General features: G+C 43.4%; 1 protein-coding gene across 2 annotated transcripts in view; it reads left to right on the top strand.

Moving 5' to 3' along the window:
* SLC1A4 (solute carrier family 1 member 4) overlaps positions 1 to 15,897 on the top strand; it is a 37,347-nt gene extending 21,450 nt beyond the window's left edge. For both annotated transcript variants that reach the window (XM_074922979.1, XM_074923061.1), the window contains exons 5-8: positions 538 to 771; positions 1,880 to 2,074; positions 3,493 to 3,627; positions 6,289 to 15,897. In XM_074922979.1, coding sequence (XP_074779080.1) covers positions 538 to 771; positions 1,880 to 2,074; positions 3,493 to 3,627; positions 6,289 to 6,523 — 799 coding nt within the window. In that variant the 3' untranslated portion in view covers positions 6,524 to 15,897. The remainder of the gene's footprint in view (positions 1 to 537; positions 772 to 1,879; positions 2,075 to 3,492; positions 3,628 to 6,288) is intronic.
* The last annotated feature ends 6,029 nt before the right edge of the window (positions 15,898 to 21,926 follow it).

Here is a 21,926-nt window from a genome sequence, read left to right as displayed (position 1 = left end):
TACACTGAATATGTTGGCACTCAGTATGTCTACCATTTTAATGATCCAACTTCATACTTCTGCTGGTAGTCACCACATGTGTGAGATCCTGCTCTTCCACCCCTTCCTCTGCTCCAGTGACATGATACTGCTCCTTTTTCTTTCCTACCATCTGTCATCCTTCAGCAGTGACTTCAGCTTTAGGTCTTTGCCTGCCTTCCTCTCTGATGGACTAAAACTCCACACTGGTGTCTTGTTCTGATAGTTTCTGCCAGCATTTCTGCTTCCCTCTTGGCTTTTCTTCGGCACTCTCCTAGCTGCCTCTTTGAGGGCCTAGGTGAACAGAGCTTTTTCAGTTTCACTGCTTGCCTGCCACCAAGCAAGAGTGTTAGAGAGGCCTTCCAGATTTGCTTAACATGAGTGTGTGGTGAATAAGGCACTATCCTTCAGTAGGAACAGCATATTCTTTAGAAGAATGTTATGTCCAGAACAAAAAATGGCATATTTGTCAAGGCTTTTTTGTTTGTACTTAATGACAGGCAACATCTCTTTACACAGGTATGTACCTATTGGCATTATGTTCCTTGTTGGGAGCAAGATTGTGGAAATGGAAGATATTGTGCTTCTGGTGACTAGCCTGGGAAAATACATCTTCGCCTCTATTCTGGGCCACTTCATCCATGGAGGAATCATTCTGCCGCTTATTTATTTTGCATCCACACGTCAAAATCCATATCGTTTTCTCTTAGGACTTATCACACCACTTGCCACTGCTTTTGCCACTTGCTCCAGGTGGGTTTCTGTGCTTCTTTTGGGATTATAGCCTGGTTATATTTGTTGCTGTAGGCTGGTTATACCCCAACACCAAATTGTGTTGAGTTTTAGGTGTGAATATTGTTCCTGAGATTGCAAAAAGAGACTTCTGAGCACAGAGAGTCTCACTGCTGTCAGCAGCCTGCCATGCAGCACATACTGTATTCAGCAGCTAATTAGCAGTTCCTCAAAATATTTGGACTGTAGCATGATGCCAAGTTGGAAATTTTTTTGAGAAAATGTGAAAGTATTTACCTTAAAAAGATCCTGCCAGCTGTCCTTTCAATTTTAAGTAAAATGATGGTCAATAGTGAGGGACTTTGTCCTGAGAAGTTTAGTTCTCCAAGTTCAGAAGGATCTGGAACAAGTTTAGACTAGTTCTGCAGGAGCAAAGCAGACTTATTAGCTAGTGTAAAGGGACTTAACGTTATTGATTTCAAAGATCTAGCTTGATCAGCTTACATTTGTCATAGCCAAACTGTCAAGCATGTAATTCACACTTTTCTCAAGGGTCAGACACCTGATCAAATATCGTAACTGTATGAAATTATTTCAGGTCATCTCCAAAAGTAGATGCATATCTGTCACAGGAGCTGAAGTACATGAAGTAGGAGAGGGTTTATGAATAAAACCATGTAATCTATAATAAAATAAATAAATCCAATGGTGATTTTAATTTTTTTTTAATTTGTCTGTTCATGTGAGAAGGTACTAGTACAACATTAATAAGAGATTGCTGTTGCATCTGTTGTGTCTGTATTGGCATCTATTGGTGTATTTTTGTGATCTGGTCATTCCACAGCCCTGTTAGGCTGCATACTGTGTTAAGTCATAAGTTCTTGCTTCTGGGAGATGAGAGTCCTTATCAACTATTTCTGGATGGAAGCAGATTATTAAATACCGCTGCTCAAGACCAACAAGGAGGGTCTTTCATTGCTGTTACGACAGAGAGGGACTATAAAATGGCACTGTTGTCTTGACAGTCCTGTCTGCAGCATGTTAGAAACATGAAAGCCATGAGAGAGTGACTTTCCATTCAGTGCACCCTGATGCTTTGTGTTTGATTTTTCCCCTATTCTGTTTCTAGCTCAGCCACTCTCCCATCGATGATCAAGTGTATTGAGGAGAACAATGGAGTCGACAAGAGGATCAGCAGGTTTATCCTTCCTATCGGGGCGACTGTAAACATGGATGGAGCTGCTATTTTTCAGTGCATGGCAGCTGTGTTTATTGCTCAGCTGAACAATGTTGACCTCAACCCTGGGCAAATTTTCACAATTCTGTAAGTTACTTGCTATTACAACCACATCCTTCTGGCCCCCAGACACATTCAAGCCTGTGGTCTCTCTGTTAATAGCTAGCAGTTTGCATTCCACATCTCTGACCTAAAGCTTGCAAACTGCTATGAAACATAATTATAGGGTGATTAAATGATGGAGTCTTTAAAGCTTTATAAGATTTGCCAGAATCTCGATTTAATGAAAGATGGAACCTGGGAGGGGTAATTGAATTTTGGAACAGACTTTGAGCTGTTTAAAGCTGTTTCCCACATGAAATTCCTTTCCCTACTTAAGCATCTCACTCCTCCACCCTCCACTTGCCATTAAGCTGAGTAATTGAGGCATGCTGCTCTGCCCAGAAAGCTACCCCTGATTCCACCTCTTGATGTCTTAGAAAATCTTCCTACCAGCTTCTTAGTTCCTTACATATCAATTTCATACTAAATACTCTGCTTCTGCTTACCTCTGCCCTTCCTACCATTTCATCACTGGCTTCTCATTCCCCTCCACTACCTCAGTCCTGTCTCCTTCTCTAGGACTCTCTCTCTCCTCCATGCCTGGAATGTCCTCCCACGTCCCATATCCCATGAAGGGTCATTCTCTCCATTTCCCTCCTCAAAATCCCTTAAGTGAGTATCCTACAAGGATCTCTAGCACCTCACTGTGCTGAGAAGCCATAGCTGTATCCACCAGATGACTCCTAGGGCCGGTTCCTGGGATTTTTTTACCATCCCTCACCAGGTTTTATTCCTTACTGCATTTTCCACTACATCATTTGTCTATTTAAGGCAGGGATGGAGCATTATTTTCTTTGTGGATGGCCAAATTAGCCTTTCAGGTACTCTTAGTGAATCAGGTGTTAACACAGGCCTGAGTATCATGAGTGATAGCCCAAGGAAAACTCAGTTGTAGACATGTGCACACAAAAAGGTGTGTGGTCCATGTCTGTAGCACATGCACCACAGTTTTCCATCTCCTGATTTAGGGTCTGTGTTTGAATGCAAATGAGACACAGAGAAGGGATAGTACCTTTCATGGCAAAGGTTTATTACCCTTATACAGTTGGGGCCAGAAGATGTAATGTACTCAGAATATTTGAACTGATACATGACTTGGAAATGGATAGATGAGTAAGGCAGCAGGATATAGGTGTGATGGTTGTTTTTATTTTTGAAAAGGCAATCGTGGTGTTAAACAGAGAGCCATTGCCTTGGTAGCTGCTGTGGATGCCTGCTGAGCAGCTGTGCTCTGTACCTATTACTCTGCATCAGCAGGCTGGAAAGTGTTTGCCTGGGAAGCATATGATCTGTGTGTCCCATGCTGTAGAGTTTGTTTACCATAGTGGGGAAAGGTGTGACGTCAGCGTAGAAGAGGAGCGCTGCAGAGCTCCTGCTAACTGGGTACGCAAATTGATTTGCAGCGTGACAGCTACCGCATCCAGCGTGGGTGCAGCCGGGGTCCCAGCTGGAGGAGTCCTCACCATCGCTATCATCCTGGAGGCCATTGGACTTCCGACCAACGATCTCTCCTTGATATTAGCAGTGGACTGGATTGTGTAAGTACTTTAGGCCTGTGTACCTGCTGTTGCATGGTATGTAGCATGTTCAGATGGAATCATGGGGCAGGGTAGTCAAAGTAGCATGGTATACAATAAAACTCTACAAGATAGGTAACTCTTGATCAATAATAGAAAAGGTCTTCTCAATTAAAGCAGTTAGTATGCTAAAATCCCTCTTCAGCATTTTTACTCAGCCTTTATTGAAACATATTTCTTCCTAGTTTCAATTCCCTTTAGAGGGATTTATGTTAAAAGTTTGTTCAGAAGGTGTTGATATTGCTGGGAATTAGTTGGACACTAGGAGGGAAGGGGGAAAAAAGAAATTGAGTCTCAATAGTGGTGGAAAGCTTTCTTGGTCACATGTGGGAAGCAGTCTCCATCAGAAGCTGTTGTCAGCTATTGTTTGAACTATTTTTATGGTTCGAGACTGGTCAAAGCACCAACACAAGCGTCACGGAGAGGTGCCGTCCATTGGCAGGGCAGGGACAGAGAGGATTTGTGGCACTCATCACAGTCTGGGTAGTGTCACAGCTAGAGGAACATGCTGCTGGGAATCACAAGTTTAGTACATAGTATTACCACCTTTCATTTCCATTTTCTGGGAAAGAGATAAGAGGTCAGACCTTTGCTCAGCTTCTCTTTTGAAGAGATTATCTCCTTGCCCAGCTCTGTTTGGAGGAGCTTGTCTCACCACTTAGCATAGTAGTGTCCTTGCTAAGGCCTAAATTTACCTTCTGTACCACCTAGATTAAGGAAAGCCTAAAAAGTTTGTTTTGCTTTAAGTATTGGGGACCCAGCTACAAGTGCATAACTGTATATGCCACATGCTGGTGATTTCTTATAGCTTAGATAAGCCCTGTGGAAAAGGGTTTCTCCACTTTTCTTGAAACAAGCCTGGCTGGCTGCTGTTCTTCAAATACTAAAAAATCAAACTGGAAGGACTTCTCTGAGCACTCATGAATTACAGCACGGTTAGAGTTTAAATGCTAGTGAAGTAAGCATGATCTGATAATTTAAAAGTGTAATCTGCTTTCAAGCCATCTGGTTGAAGTTGTATAGAGGGTTGAAATAACTGGTCAGTACAGGTCAATCGACCTGATCCTATTGGGGTTTTTTCCCGGTTGGTGGGTTTCTGGGCAGTTCCTGATGTAGACTGTACATAATCCCTCTGCATTGCTTTTTTGGAAACACCAGCCTCTCTGTATAGATGGTGTACTTCTACAGCAGATGTGGAAATTAGGATGCCTGAGGACACTGAATTCCAGAGGCTGGGGAAGGCAGCAGCTCCTTCCCTTCCCACACCACACATGTCTGTGGAGCATAATCATATTCCTACAGCTTCATTAGGGCCATCGAACTCTTTCTTGCTGTCACTCTTGGGGATCAGCCACCTCCAAAGGACAGGAGAGACAGGCAAAGCAGTAGCTAGCCCTTTGTATCCAGTCTTCCTGAGGGATTAAAGTAGTAGCTATGTGTTCCACAAACTGTACTTGCAAATGCTTGGAGGCAAGAGGGAAAAGCTTGCCTTTCCTTTCACTCTGGGCAGGCTTCCTTTCAGCCTGTGTCGTGCTGGTTGCCTTCATTTCAAAATATGTAGCATCCCTCTGTGGTCAACACTGTTGTTGTAGTCAAGGAACTCAGCCTTGTGATAACAAAGGGGGGAAGGAGGGAGGGAAGAGTCCTGTGTCCTGTTTTCACAGAATCACAGAATCATTCAGGTTGGAAAAGACCCTTGGGATCATCGAGTCCAACTATCAGTCCTGTTCTACAAAGTTCTCCCCTACACCATGTCTCCCAACATCTCATCTAAATGATCCTTAAACACATCCAGGGATGGTGACTCCACCACCTCTCTGGGCAGCCTATTCCACTGTCTGACCGCTCTTTCTGTGAAAATTTTTTTCCTAATGCCAGTCTAAACCTCCTCTGTTGCAGTTTAAATTTTAATTTAAAATTTTTATTTTAAAGTTTAATTTGAATGCCATTTAATTACCAGAGAGGACCACAGTTACAAGTTGAGAACATGTTGGAGTTAGGCTGCAGAATGACTTAACAGAAGTCTCAGAAGTCACATGTAGGAGTTGTTTTTTATGACCCATAAACCTCTTCCATTAGACCCTGTGACAGTTTTATGTTGTAGGACCAAAGATTAGGATAGGTGCTGCTAGCAAGAAAACCAGGGAACACAGTCATTCTTCCTGCTTTTGGAAGGATTCCCTAAGTAAGTGTTAAGTCAAGGTATGAGTTTCTGTAGTTAAAAAAGAGAGCTGAAGTGCTCTGAGTCACCTTCTGGATAAGCCCAAATTAAGATCCTGCTCTGAACTCATTTGAAAAACATTGGCCTGGGGAAGGTGAAGAGGAAGGAGGTGGGCTGGGAAAAGAAAGAGGCCTGAGAAATAGTAGTACAATTGCTGCAACCCACCAGAACCAGTTGATAGTAACAGTTGTGCCGACCTTAAACCAGCTCCAGTGCACATTTTTAGCTCTGAAATGGTGATGATACTTCTGTGAAAAATACCTATGGTAACAACATCTTCCTTGTCTAGCTCCACTGATGTTAGTGGATCAGCAGGGGTGAATCAGCTCCCCTTATTGTGTTGTAACTCTGTTAAGCTAAAAAAGCCTGCTGCTTTGTTTTTTGTTTCTGATCTTAACCAGGGACCGAACCACCACAGTTGTGAATGTGGAAGGGGATGCCTTAGGAGCGGGCATCCTCAATTACCTGAATGAAAAGGAAAAGAAAGACAAAGAGCAGGAGCTAAAGGAAGTCAACGTAGAAGCAGTTGCTAATAGCAAGTCTGAAGAGGAAACATCGCCTTTGGTGACCCACAAAACCCAAGTCTCCAACACAACCAGTACAGCAGACCCTGAATCCAAGGAATCAGTATTGTGAACTAGAGGCCATTCGTCAACACATGTCCTAGAGGTGGACCGGGGACTTGTTAACGCACGTAGACATTTGCAGTGCTAGCAAGGGCTGGATGGCTCTTGAAAGTTTTCAGTTCCGGTCTGTTTTGAAATACGCTGGCCTGGGGAAGGGGAGGGAGGTGGGGTGGGCAGAGAAGGGGTGTTGAGAAAGAACACTCGCTTTATAATAGTATTTTGATAACTCGTATGTATACATGTGTATGTGTGTTGCCTGGGCACACACATATACATGTATGTGAAAACAATGCCATTGAGACTTCTGGTTTAACAATACTTCTGTTAGTAAAGGCTCGTATGGGTTGGAGGTGGAAAAGCAGACAAACCCAGTATGTGCTTATTGTAGGGAAAAATTAGTAAGCTTATTGTGCTGCTGTTCGAATGGAAATGCAGTCTAGAAACTCCAGAGTGGGTGAAAATGTTGCTTAAATTTAGTGTCTGCCCTGGAAACACTTACTGACCATTACAGACAGGATACGAAGCAACATTTTTCTCCCATTCCCCTTTCTCTCCTGTTCTCTGATCCCTTAAAAAGGTCAAATATAACCTGAAAACTAGCTTTTTTTTTTTTTTTTTAAATTTTGTTTCATATCTGAATTAATAGCTTATAGGGATCCAACCTTTGCTCCATTCCCACACTGCAATGCAGCTCGTAGCGGCTTTCCTGCCTTTTGGTGAGTAACTCCCAAACTTTGGGACCAAACATAGGAGATCTTTGTGCAGATCAAGGACCGGTTTTCTCCTTTCCTCTAACCAAGTTGTTAAGGAAAAAAATCCAGAGGAAATTTTGTTAAAGTAATCCCTCTGGGGCTGAAAAAAATGTATAGTCTGTTCCAGCATAAATATGTCTGAAGGAGGCTTGCCTGTGACAATATCAAGAAATCAAGAAGTCAGTTTGCTTCATGAAAACATGCATGCTCCTTTGCTAGCACGCCATGTCCTGCTCATGTTTATTTAGTGGGTCAGTCCAAACAAGTTAAGTCATATCCCTCTTCCAGCAAAATTGAACAGGGAAGGAGAAAATCTGAACACACATCATGTGGGAACTGCCAACAGGCAAGTCTGAGTGTTGGCTTGAAAAGGAAAGTGAGTTTATAAACCCTGTGTAGTTCAGTGATTTCTGTATGTTGGGACAGCTGCATACCTGTTTCTGCTAGGAGTTTGGTCCTGATGTAAATGTCCTTCAGGCAGCAGCTTACATTTAGTAACTCTGGGTGGTGCTGGGCCAGGGTACTGCTTAGTGGCAGATGGTAAACTTTGCTTGAGGCTGAGCCAAATGCTTCTGGATTCTGACTCCACCTTTTTTCCCTTTACAACATACTTCCTGGATTTACACACCAAACCTGAACAAAGTCCGGCAAACTCATTGCAAAGATCCTGTTGATTTAGCTGGGCTTTTTGGACAGCAAATAATTACAAAATTATGGCTGTGCATATGCCAAGATTTGCCTGGACTTGTGACGCTTTCCCTTGGCTACTTTAGCAAGATGATTGCATATGGTCAGTCTCTCCACACTGTTAATTCAGCAATATATATTTACACTTAGCTTTGATATAAAGTAATGCTAAGTCTCCCTTTTTCTTTCTCCTCTCTTGCTTCAGAGGAAGCTATCTTGGAAAGACATCCAGTTGCTGATGTTTATGTTCATGGCACTAGGAAGAGGCAGCTCCCGTTTCATAGCAGCAGCAGCAACCTTCATTTGCAAAGCATCCATCCTGGTAAAGGGACACATGAATTTTACAAAAAGACGCTCAGAATGAGATGTGGCTACCTCTGAGGGAAAACACAGTGAGTGCGTCATCACTGGCTGTTTAATCATGTGCAGCAGGGCTATGCAAACAATCAAAGTAGGAAAGGATTAGTCAGCCCCCTGAGAAACTGCAGGTGAAGTTTCTTTTTAACCAGTTTATTTATAACCATGTCCACAAAATTTGGTCATTCCTTGGCTCATCTTCAAAATGGAAGGAGACAAACACAATTCTCTGGGGACATCCGTTGCCCAGTATTTATTATTTTATTTTTAGCAGATCAAGACCCACAGAAACTTTGCATTTCCTCCCATTAGAATAATCCCAACTCCTTTCAACTCAGGAAACCAAAAGCTCACTTTGTAGCTGACAATGAAAGTCAACAAATACTAGGTTTTTTGAAAAATGTTGGAGGTTTGAAAAAATGGTTCTCAACAAAACTTTTTTTTTTAAAAAAAGTCTTAAGTGTTTCTTTGAAAATTCTGAATGCACCAAAACCCCAAACACTTTGATTTTAAAACAGTATATGATTGTTTCAAAGAAGCTGAATATCACGACTGTTCCCTATGGGCTTGTTTCTGTAGTTGCATTTTATCCCCCATCAGACATTTAGCTCCTCTGATACTCTCCCTCTTCATGACACATTTCAGACTAGAACATTTCTCAATTTTTATTTTTTTCACCCAAAGCTGTTGCCCACATTTAAAAGTACTCATCTGGGCAAGTCCAAAGTCTGGGCTTCCTCACAGGCAGCACCTTGTCATTGCTGTATTGATCTTCCCTCTGTTGCTGCAGCTTGATTGTGCCTCATCCTTGTATCAGTGTGTGGCTGTGGCATATTCCTTCTGACAGTAGGTCCCATGAAATGGTAAATTAAAGCCAATACCTCAGAGTCATCTTAGTATTTTCCAGGAGCAATGTAGAAGCTCAAAGTCTTTACTGAAGAATGCCTCTCCCAGTGCCCACTAGTGGATTGCCACGTTTTGTATCCATTTGAATGTCTAGTTCCATGTAAAGCTTGTTAGAGCAGTCAGATTTAAGGAGGTCAAATCATTCTCATGGCAGGAATTGAACCAAGGAAATGTAACACTCCTCCTGGAAACAGGTGCCATAGGGTTTATATGTACTATGAGTATGTGGGTCTTAACCTGCCAGTAATCTGTAATCTTAACAGAAGCCCTACTTTAGATTTACAAAGGTGCCAGTTCTTTTGTTTTTTGTGCACAGCAAGAGGAATCCCAGAGTTTACCATGGAAGCAGGAACACTGGGTAACTACTGCTTGTCAGAACATCTTCTTGGTCTTTTCTGTATCATCTGTGTTAGAAATTACATTTCTTGTTTTCCTGTGATGTTCCCATTCCCTGTGATGGCCATGCCGCATCTTCTAGGGCTCTCCACCTGGCTTCAGATTTTTTTTTCTTAAGGTACAAATGTAAAAGGTCCAATATTATACTCTGACTGTAAAAAATTTGACACGTTCCAACAACTGCCCTTGTAACAACATGAATACTGATTGAAAGCCTGATGAGATAGAAGACTTGCTGTTTGTTTCAAGTGGTCAAAGTCTTCAGGTAAGGCCACTGGGAGAAAAATGAAAGGGCTGTTGAAGAATGTGCAGTTTAGATGCTGTCCTTGATCTGCAGTGCAGTGTGTTATACACTGGGAGCTCCCTATTTCACGTCCCCGTGCAGCCTCACTCCAAGAGGCTACAAGCTGAGAAGGTGCTCAGCAGCAGTGCAGATGCAGCCAGTAGTACCTGCTCTGCTCTCACCCAGGCTCTCCATAAATCTGGTGCTGGTGTGGTACTTAACTCCAATATCTCTTGACTGGACCTATGTTTATGTTCTCCCAACATGATTGTAAATTGGAAACCTTTAGTCAGTTGCTTTTTCTTTCAAGAGGAAATAAATTCCATCTCGAAAACACCGTTTTTCTTTTTGGTTTTAGTCTTGTTTTTTTTTTTTTTTTTGGAAGGTACAAATTCTCTCCTTGGGAACGCAGGCTACAAACAGCTCGTGTCCTACCCTCTGGTACAGCGTTTGCTTTTTGGGAGAAAGATACGGAAATATGGAAGAGTCTGCAAGCCTTTGGCATATGCAGTCCCATTTTGTCTCTGATGCTATTTATTCTTCAACTTTTACCTTCTCTTTTCAGTGAAGTTTCTTTGACTGTTTTGGACCATCTTTTATTTCTTCTTCTCCAGGACTGACTTTCCACTCCATGCTTTATCCATCACTGCCTGATCTCATCCCATTTTCTGGAATCCCCCATGCTGTTTTTATGTATCAGTGGCTCAGGTATAAATGGGAGAGTGAACAAAGTTTTGAGGGTTCCAGCTGGTCCTTGGGAAAGTAGTTTGCATTCTGCTTTGCTTCTTAACTCACCAGAGGTTTGTGAGACTTAGGAAGTTATAGAATTGCTCTGAGAGTGCGGAGCTGTATCTATCTCTCATCCTGAGAAAGGTGCTTGTTCTGTGCTGTGAGATGTGGCTGTGGATGCCTGAAAAGCTGTCGTGAGCAATGGGGGGTGCTGCACTTGGCTGCTATTAGGTTATTTCCAGTAAAGACCCACTATTCCCAGGAACTGAGCTTTCGCTGAGTGTTGGCTGGTTTGTTGGTAATTGCACTACAAGATTTGGTAATCTTTAAACCCTTCTGGGGATGTCTTTTGCAATCAGGATGGCTTTTGAGTTGAGAACAGACTAGGACCAAATCTGGGGCTTCCCCTGCAGGGATGTGACAAACAGGACTGTGTCCTTTGGACATAACAGAAGTGTGGAGCCAGCCAAAGTACCAAATTGGTTGGTGAAACAACCTCTGTTTTGTCTTTTCTGGGCAGCCCTGTTGCTGCCTGAAGAGACAATGTCCTGAGCTGGAAGTGGCGAAAGGTTGGGAGGACAGTGTGAAGGGCAGGAAGGTTTCATCTCTGCTTGCTCTGTTCCTATACACTTCCCTGGACATTTGCTGTGGCCAGTGCCAGAGATGGACGTGAGCCAGTGTCACCATTCTTAGACTCATTCTCCTGCGTTTCCTCCATATTTTACAGCAGGAATAATGGAAACTGAGGCATTTCAGCTGTTCCTCTTTCAGTCAAATCAAAGGCCTTGGTATCTTTTTGACTGACCACCCTGCCATATGTTGTCAGTTATGTCCTCAAGAGGTTGCAAAAGGTACAAAACCACCACCTCTTCTTGCAAAAATGTGCAGGTCAACAGTCTGGGTTGAATCTAGCCAAGCACATTTCTGCAGCCACTGGAAAGCATCGTCCTGTTGGAAATCACCATTTTTAATCCTGACCCTCAATAGGCAGTGAGCAATGGGCCTCAGACAGGAAGTCAAAAGTCTAAAAGACAAACTCTTGCTGAAGGAAAAATGTCACATCTTCATTGATTTTAACTGGGTCATGGCAGTTCATAATCACTCACAGACCTGCCTGTAGTGACTGATCCTGTGACTGATGAACAGCACAGAATTAGGCAGGTCACATAAATCCTCTGCCTGTGCTTCCTTTTCTGTAAATTAAGTCTACAGATACTTACCTGTCTCTCATAGGCAGTAGTGTGGAGGATAGTGAGTTGCAGTGTGTGGAAAGCAGTCTGAGGACACAGAGCACTAAATATTAAATAAGAATAAATTTTTCAAAAATCTGAAAGGAATCAAATGAAGTATGCATCATGAAGTCAGAGTTGCATTGTGCTAGAGTATGAAGAGCTGTGTGATGGAAAGGAGATCCAGTGTCTGCATTTGCTGGGCTAATTCAGGGGAAGCAGCGGAGCTGGTGTCGGTGTGAGTTGCACTTCAAAAAATGGATGTGATGTAATCACGGGGAAGCACAGTGTCCTGTCATATCTGTCTCCTTCCATCTCCATCCACCTGGCATGCCATGAAAGCTTAGGTTCAGGTGAATGAACAGATCTCACTGTGGAGTCAACATCTAAATTAGGAGTCTTGACAGCTTAGTTTCTGTCTAGTTTCAATGGAAGAAAGAGCTTTTCAACTAAGAGAACAAGTTGTCTTGTTGGCAGTATGGGTGAGAAAGGTGGAGATAAAGGAAGAGTGGGAGGGTTGCAGGGGGAGCGTCACAGAAGACAGGCTAAGCAAGTGGATATAAAGAGGCTAAGACCTGAAGGAAGCATCTTTTTCTTGGTGTTTTGGTACAGATAGCATCAGAAAGACTGTAGGCATTTGTGTGGCATGCAGTCGAGATGATGCAAATCTCTGCCTGCTGACTGGCCAGGATTTGCAGGGAGAGGCGCTGCCGAGTGCTGATGTTTCTGAAGCACATCGTCACTGAGCAACAGTGCAGCGTGCACCGTGCCAGCATGGAGCTCTGATAAGCTGCTTCTGGCTGCTAGCCACGACCACAGAGAAATAACAGTACAGTTCTGGATCAGAGATTGACCCACATTCCTCCTTGCAGGATAGCTAGGACAAATGTTCCTCAGATAAATGCATGGTAGCCATTATTCTCCAAGGACAAAGAAGACCTTGTTATCTGTGCGAGCATTTTGATGAAAGCCATGTTCACTTGCTGCTTCAGTTTCAGGGAGGAGGGAAGAGGGCATGACAAATGATTTGAAACTTTTTCCAGACGTTGGGCAACACGTTGAGACAGTTGCCACTGAATATTTTCAGTGTGATGAGAAGTGATCAAGAGCTTTATTTGGCTCCCATAGCTCTCTGTCTTCACATCTGAGCCCTGGCTTAGGAAGTTAATGTTAACACGGTATTCATTCTCTGCATGGGGTCTTTACAGACATTTGTGACCAGCAGGCACCGTTTCACAGCTGCAGAAGTGAATGCATGTGGAAAAAGGTGAAAGAGTGCTTTCTTAAGTCATGTGAAGAGTTCTCAAGCAGGCTACAAGCAGATCTTGAATCCTGAAGCAGAGTTCATTGCTAGCTAACATTTATCACCTCCCTAAAAAACATCTGGGGGTTTATAAATATATTTGAGTATTGATAGTAGAAATAGCCTGTTAGTGCAGGATGATCACTTCTCTTTTGGAGGGATGGAAGGGGAGAAGTGTAGACACAGAAGAGTTATCTTCCTTCTAGGATGGACTTTTTAATAGAAAAGGAAAAAGAAAAATCTCTCATTCAGGAGTTCATGGTAAGTTACTTATCAAATTCTATTTCGGTGTCAGCAGATACCCTCAACAGCTATGAAATCTCATTTGGATTTTAACCACTGATCTTGGTGCCAGCAAGAAGTGAGGACTGTGGACATTCCAGCACACCAACTGCTCTTACTTGAAGTCCTGCTCAAGAAACATTTATACTTGTCTTTCCTAAGGCCACAGATGCTGTTTGCTAGGCAAGCAGGCCTACTGACAGGAACCAACTTGAGGCAATGAAATTTGAGCCAACCCTATTGTAATGCAAAGTTAATGGTGTGGTTTTAAGCCACAGAGACCAAGAAATTTGGTGTTAGATGTTCCTTAGGATAGCTTTGGCTTGCTCCTTCTGATAACAACACTGAGAAAATAAATACCCTTCTTTTGCAAGCATGTATTTAGTATCTGAAGCTAAACTGCACATGGCATGTCAGTGCAACTTAAGTTAATTGCAGTTACACGTTGCAGAAAGACCTTCTCAAGGGAAATCTTCTCTGAAGGAAACTGTTTACACTTGCCTGAATCCCCCTGGATTACATTCCCACAGAAAGAATTGTGCTTAACCATAAAAAAATACTCAAAATATTAACTGGTTTGGATTGTAGCTTTTTTAAGAACCAGAAGGAATGCTACAAAATGGATGGGCCAGGGCCTTCGCTGGTGTGAATTAATGTAATTTCCTGAGCTTTCAGTTGCCTGTGGACTTCTGATGGAGGTGATACCTCCTGAGCAGCATAGGGGTTTGGTCTGGTCCTCTTAAGATGATCATGTTCAGTAAAGCAGTAGTAAAAGAACATTTCTAAAACTTGTTGGCTGTAATTAAAGGCATTTTACATGCTCACAGTATTCTTATGTCATGGTGCCTTCCACAAGAAAAATGTGTTTTCTAGATGGTCAGCGTTGATGCAGAAGTAAAGCTTCCTAATTTTTTGATCGGTTTTCCTTCTCTGTACCCTTCTTGCAGTGTCTTCTGTGGTCCTTGGAGTCTGCCCAGACCCCAGCAGGACCAGGTTCCTATAGTATATAGATGACATTTGAAGATATTTGTAGTCCCATGTGAGGACATATACTGTCTCACATCCTGTTGCGAGGGGACAAAAATGTAGCTTCAACTTTGGAGGAAGGGCTGGGCTGAAGAACACCCTACTTCATTAAGGCAATACCTTAATAATGACTTTTTACACTTGATAAGTAAGACAAGTAATTTTGACCAAGCTAGCCCAGCCCGGCTGCCTTCCTGCTCTGCCCCACAGTAGATGCTCTGTGACATTACTTCCCTGAAGACCAGTGTGGAGGTAATGTGTTTGCCATCCCCGAATATTCCAATCTTTTAAGAATATAGTGTTATTTAGACTTTCTTTGTTACTATCCTGGCTACACTTTGGTAAGGTCATCCACAAAGCACGTGCTGTATGAGATGGAGACCATGTGTAGCACTACAGCTAGCTGAGCGTACCTCTGCTAATGGGAGGTGACCCTCTTTTTCCAAATTGCTTCTTGGTTATAGCAATCTGAGACTTGACTCACTCACGCTTTGTGAGGGTGAAGATTTTGATTAGATTTTAATTAATGCCTCTAGATTCAGGGACAGCAGGACCACACCTAAGACATGAGGAGTCTCATTCTCCAGCAGAGGTATGCAATCTGCCTTATTATCCTTAAAGGTGCCTTGTCCTGGTTCCCTTCAGGAAAATTCCAAGTTGCTGTTTGGCTTTCAAATATAACTATGCACCAAAGGTAAGAGACTCCAATATCCCTGGAGACAGGAGGGAAAACGTGATGTCCTGGTGTGGGACAGGGAAAGTGAGTTTCTTTCTTTATCCTGTAAGCTCTCTGTCAGCAGTCCTGTCTCTGATGTGTGTATGCGTGTGTGTGCTTTTATTTCTACGTGAACACAGATTGCTCTAATTAGGAGGGAGGATTCTTGTATTTTTGTATGTTAAGCCATTCAATTTAATAAAATGACAGACAGATGAACTCTGAAATTCACTGCCATCTGCTCCAGTACAATCCAGTATCACTGATACAAAGGTATCTGCCTTCAGATAAAACCTAGTGCTTAGAGTAACCACTCCGTTGAGTAAGTACTTGTGCCATGTGGGTGTGTCGATCCTTGTGAACATCTGTAATGGTTCCTCTTTTAAAGCTATGGGTCTGATCCATGTGACTCTGTATCAGCCTTTTTATTATCTACCAAGAACAGATGTACGTGCACATATGCAAAAAAAGACCATATTGCTGTGTCTGGGGGCGTGTGACCCTGTGGTAGATATTGCAGATGTTTATTGTGTAGTGCACCCTTTGGCGTAAAAACTCTCCCTGCCTGCCGGGGGAGAAAACAGTCCTGTGGCTCAGGTTGAGATGGTTTGTTGTATTAAGAGGGTGACTCAGTAGGATGCTCTCTTTTTCCCTTCTATCATGGAAATGTATATTTGTTCTCTCTTTGTGTAGCTTCTCAATCTGAAATAAAAATCACCCTGAATAGAGTTCTTGTTTCCATCTTTGTTTGGAGACGACCAAACCTTTTATCTGATCAACTTTGCATAGGCAGCTGGGTGTCATGCTGGACCAGGCTCATTGGGCTCTGTCACCCAAGCAAACTCTCCTTTGGAAATACCCCAGAATGAGAATTGTGTAACTTGGTGTTAGGGTCCACTCTCCTAGACTGTGCCCTTTGCATCACTGATTATTGGTGTATGGCTCCATTTAACCCCTTCCCCTGGAGCCCAGGGCAAGCCTACACAGAGCTGCATTTCTCCAAGCCCTCTGCACAGGCTTTGGGAGAGCCCAGATCAGTAGGTATTTTTTATTGATGTGTGCCATACTGGAGTAGAAGGGCTGACAGAGAGACCTGCTGCCAAGCAAACAGACTTTGCTCCTTGGAGGAGGATTGAGAAGTGGGAGAAATCATCTAGCAAATCCTTTGTGGTACGCAACCGGGCCGGTAAATTCATGGTGATTTTGCATTTGACACACACAGTCAGTCTGAGCAACATGCTGGTTCCAGAATCAAGGGCCTGGGTTTGCTATCAAAGTGGGTTTGACACAACTTTTCCACTCATACGTCTCTGTAGGGTAGATTTTATCCTGAGACGCACAATGCAGAACATCACAAATCCTGAAGCAAATCTACCATGTAAGTGTAGTTTGGTTAGTTTCAAGCATTAAATTCTTGCCCCAGAACTAATAAACAAGGATGGAAAATTTGCAAGAATTGCAAGCACCAGAAGAAAGAAGTATAGTTTGAAGTACCTGCCCATGTATGACCTACAAATTGTGACTGGTATTGTGGTTTAGTATGTGAATTTAATGAAACCATCAATGTAGAGGTTTCCAAAAAGCCTGTCTGACCCCATGTTTGTGTCTTTGCCTTCTTTCTTCCTATCTGAAATGCCGAGAAGAGCAGCAAGCTAACAGAGATGTCCACTTGAACCTTGGCCTGTAGCCATTCAAATGTCAGCTTTGAATACAGAGATGGCTGCTGCCTAAAACAGGTTTTCTGAAATCATCTGAGGTAAGTGGTGGTTGTCAGAACTGTAGTGCCTTGCCATTTGAAACACATGAAGTTTTATGAGACTCATGGAAAGATGTGGAATGACTGCTTGTCTTTAATGAAAACTGAGCTGAGTCTTAGACTGAGTCCCAGCTGACTCAAGCCAGACATTATAAGAGCTTGCAAGGCATTATTACACATAAAGTTTATTCCAGTATTTCAACAAAGAGATAAAAGTTGGAAGAAGTTCTAATTAAAGTTCAATAACTTCTGTTTTTCTACCACCACTGACCAATCTGGCCACATGCTTCCCAATTTCTAGTAATTTCATCTTTTTTTTTAAGAGGAAGAGAGTTTTGGGGACAATGCTTCTTGCTTCTTCCTTCCAAAAAGCTCTAGGCAGGCGACACACATTTGCCTAGTTCACATGAAGAAAAGCAGTTAAAAATAAATTTATAACAAGAACTGCTGCTATTGTTGTAACTTAATATTTGCAAAGGAAATCCAATTATGGCCAAGGATCAGATTAGTCCTTTCCTTTTTTTTTTCATCCCCAGTTTGTCTGATTAAGATAGATATAATTATACGGAAGTGCTTTGGGAGTTAGTTAAACAGAAGACAACGCCATCTTGTTCTGCTGTGAAATGAATGGTTTGAGTCAAACAGTTTGTGTGGTACAGCTGCGCTAACAGGTCATCTTTAAAATACGTAGGTTGAGGTTAGCTTGTCGAAAACCAAATCTGCTGTCTTCCCATTATGAGCATTCAAGCGAACATGCGAGTACATTGTACCTCTCAAGAGTCTCGTGAGCTGTGATGTGCATGGAAATAGGTTGGCGAGCGTACAGCTAACTTGCTGTTCTTGAAAGTTATTGCATCTTGGATGTTAGGGTCAAGCCGTCATGCTGTGGAAGATACCTGTGGTTTTAAACTGGTCAGGTAGGGCAGCAGCTGGAATTTATTTCCACATTTCAAAAGTTATCCTCATGATCGTAAGGGTTGGGTTTATCAAAATAATATGCCAGGGATCAGACAAATTACAAACTGGCTCTGAAACCTAGGACCAGAGATGCAACGCAAAGCCACTCCACAGGTTTGGGTAACAAGACCTTGCCATCTCCACAGGACAGTGATCAGCAATGCGATGTAAATTACTGTAATTACTTTGTCACCAAAACATGTACACAATCAGGCAGATCTGGATTCTCTTCATCGTGCTGTGCTAGACTGTAATTAGATGTCGATGCCTACAGCTACTAGAGTTTGAGGGAGGCCAACAAACATTCGCAACTCAAATCTCACAAACCGAGTAGGTTCCAACCAACAGCAACCAAATCGCTCAGATTAAGCTTCTCTGGTACTGCATCATCAATCAGCTCAAGTAATTTGACTCTGAGCATCCTGAAGGCACCAGGCTTTGTCCTTTTAGCAGTACCATTCTCGCTGAGGTAGGAAAGCCCTGTGGCCAAACTCAGTATGAGATCTTACAGAAGGGGAACATGGTATTTATTTACGTTTTAAGCTGGTTTTACCCACCCACACGCATTCTCTTATAGTTTTCATTCACTCGTTCTCACAAGCAACAAGACATGGTTGTTCAAGTGGTCTGGCCCTAATAGCTTACATGCAACATACACATCAAGGGATGATGGCTGTCAAATCTTCACTAAACCTACCGGTTTTTGGGACTGTTCTTTGATAATCTTTAAGCATCGATAGTTGTTTTGTGGTGATCCTTTGCTACAGTCTCTCTTCCTGCTAGGCTGCCAGGAGAATGAATGGAAGATGTGATATGCTGCCATCCTCCTCTTATCAGAGAGGAGGCTCTTTCATGAATGAGTTGTGTGCGCTATGGTCTTTTTGGTGTGCACACCTTCTGGGCTTGACAAAAACAACATAGTCTCAATTTTTTTGGTGAAAATAGTGTCATTTGTTATGAATACAAGGCATCCTTAACCTCTCTGCTGCTCTGCTATTTCTTCTGATGCTTACATAAACAGATTTTCATTCATACCAATCCCAATATTTATTTTACAAATGTCTGCACTGACAACTGGTTCCTGCAGATCCCAGCTCTGGTTTTGAAGGGCTTCTTGGTTCTGCTCAGGTCAACATACAAATGACAAAGGGTCCAAGACATGCCAGCAGTTAGAATGCAAAAGAAATCCCTCACATTCCCCACTGAAAGCAGCAGTAAAATCTCACCTTTAAAAAGTGAAATTAATCCAAATTTTTCATTGTCTATTATAATTCACATTAATCAAAAGCTGCTACCACCTCTTGACCATCTGGCTCCTATTTATTTCACAGCAACATGTCACCTTCATCCAACAAGAGGAAAGGCGAAGCGCCTGGACCACACCAACTCCATCCCGTTCATCCGTCTCTGCACCACGGCACTTAGCCCTGATCTGCAGCTGTGTGGGTGTTTTAGAGCCTGGACAGAGGTAAGGAGATGCTTTGGCGGGATATGGAAATCTGAAACACCTGCCTTTGTGGCTGGGTCTCCTGTTGAGGGCTGTCTGGCCAGGCAGTTCTTGGTGTGATGGGGACATCGTGTGGCCAGAAAGGAGAAGTGCAATTTCTGGTTGACAATTTTCCTGGGCTTAATCCTGCCACTCTGTCCAGCTGAGCAACCGAGTGGTAAAGAGATGAAATTGCCCAGCTGCTAGCACTGGGGTTCATTATTCTGCGCTTCAGTGTTGACACTAAAATAGCTGTGACTCTAGTTCTTCCTCCGTTTTTCATTAGTTCTGCTTTATGTGTTTTATTCGTCATCTCTCTTGGGTGTGCTTAAGTCATATTTTCATATGTGCTTCTCTGAAATCAGGAAGAAAAAGAAGCAGCTACCACCTTTAGGAAATATTTCTACCACTTCCAGGAACTAATTAATAATAGTCCGGTACTAGCAATGAAGATCTACAAGAGTGAGGGAAATTTTGCAGGCTTTTGATGAGTCTTTAAAGATGTTGTTTAACATCTTTGTCAGCAACACAGACAGTGGGATCGAGCGCACCCTCAGCAAGTCTGCTGACGATGCCAAGCTGTGTGGTGCGGTCAACTCGCTGGAGGGAGGGCCATCCGGAGGGACCTGGACAGGCACGAGAGCTGGGCCCCTGCAAACCTCACCAAGTTCAACCAGGCCTGGTGCAAGGCTCTGCACATGGGTCAGGGCAATCCCAAGCACAAATCCAGTCTGGGCGATCAGTGGATTGAGGGCAGCCCTTCAGAGAAGGACTTGTGGGTATTAGTGGATGGAAATCTGACTATGAGTCAGCAATGTGCACTCGCAGCCCAGAAAGCCCAACCGTATCCTGGGCTGCATCAAGAGCAGTGTGGCCAGCAGGTCAAGGGAGGGGATTCTCCCCTCTATGCCACTCTGGTGTGACCCCCCCCCCTGCAGTGCTGTGTCCAGCTCTGGGGCCCCTAGTGTAAGAAGGACATGTACCTGCTCGAGTGGGTCCAGAGGGGGCTACAAAGATGATCGGGGGTCTGGAGCACCTACCCTGTGAGGACAGGCTGAAAGAGTTGGGGGTCTTCAGCCTGGAGAAGTGAAGGCTCCGGGAAGACCTTATAGTGGCCTCCCAGTATTGAAAGGGGCTAGAGGAAAGATGGGGAGGGACTCTTTATCAGGGAGTGTAGGGATAGGATGAGGGGTAATAGCTTTAAACTGGAAGAGGGAAGATTTAGATTAGATACAAGGAAAAAATTCTTTCCTGTGAGGGTGGTGAGACACTGGAACAGGCTGCCCAGAGAAGCTGTGGCTGCCCCCTCCCTGGCAGTGTTCAAGGCCGGGTTGGACAGGGCTTTGAGCAACCTGGGCTAGTGGAAGGTGTCCCTGCCCATGGCAGGGGGGTTGGAACTGGATGATCTTTAAGGTCCCAACCCAAACCATTCTGTAATGCTGTGTCTCTCAAGACTTCATAAAGAAGCTAAAGCAACATGGCTGTGTTTGAACCTGCTTATTTAGACACTACTAGTCCAGCTGAATGACTGGATTCTTCAGGGGCCTACTGTAGGTCCAGGACTATAAGTAGTTGATTAGTGAAGCAAATGTTGGAACTGAGAAAAATCTGCAGGTCCCAGCTGGAGGAGAAGGTCTGGGAACATGGGAAAGATCAGGGCTGAAATTCATACCAACACTGGAAAAACTGAGAGAAGGTCTGGACATCAGAGACTGCAAAGAATTAATCTAGATGAGAGTAATTAACTGCACTAGTTCTGGTGGGAAATCGTAGATTAAGGAGCAGGATCAGGAAGTTACGAGCAGTCAGAAGCATGAGTCAAATGCCCTGCACTGTGAATAAGGCAGATACTGTACCAAGGTGTGTAAACAGGAACATAGCCTGGACTACCATACCAGTTTTGCCTAATCATAGCCAAGCCCGTGCTGGAGTTTTGGACTGGTTTTAGGTGTGGAGCTTCAAAGGAACATGACCCAAAGAGTGAGAATCAAGAGGAGAACAAGGGAAACGGTCCAAGATGTGGCAATCCTGACCTCTAGGGAAAAGTAAAGGGTTGTTAGCCTCAAGAGGAGAAGGACCCCTCTGTACAAACACCTTTCAGAGAGGGGTTAGGCAGAGCAAGTGCACAGTGAGCAGAGTCCTGAGCAGTTTGTACGAAGATGGCTCCTGCCCAGAACCATGGGTGAGAGACTTGCCAGCCAGCCTGTCCTTGAGCAAGGAATGTGGCACTGTCTGGTTGCAACATATGTGTTTTTATAAATCAGTGCCTGAGGAATTTTAACACAGGAGAGGAATAATGTCAATCACTTTGATGTAGACAACAGAAGCAAAGGTGGCTGTGGCAGCTTCTTCCCACCTTGATGATAACACTGGAAAATAGGCAGGTGTATTAACAGGTTACACGTAATATTAACTCTCTGGCTATCAGAGGCACAGCATCAGAAATGGAATAATTTTCCAAATGCAGGCAAATCCTCCCCCCAGATCATGTCATACTGCTGGCCGAAAGATGGCAAAGTGATTACAACCAGTTTTTCTTTTCACTGCAG

This window comes from Athene noctua, chromosome 1 (genome assembly GCF_965140245.1).
Source record: "Athene noctua chromosome 1, bAthNoc1.hap1.1, whole genome shotgun sequence".
NCBI lineage: Eukaryota > Metazoa > Chordata > Aves > Strigiformes > Strigidae > Athene > Athene noctua.
This window is presented reverse-complemented; position numbering and strand designations above follow the sequence as displayed.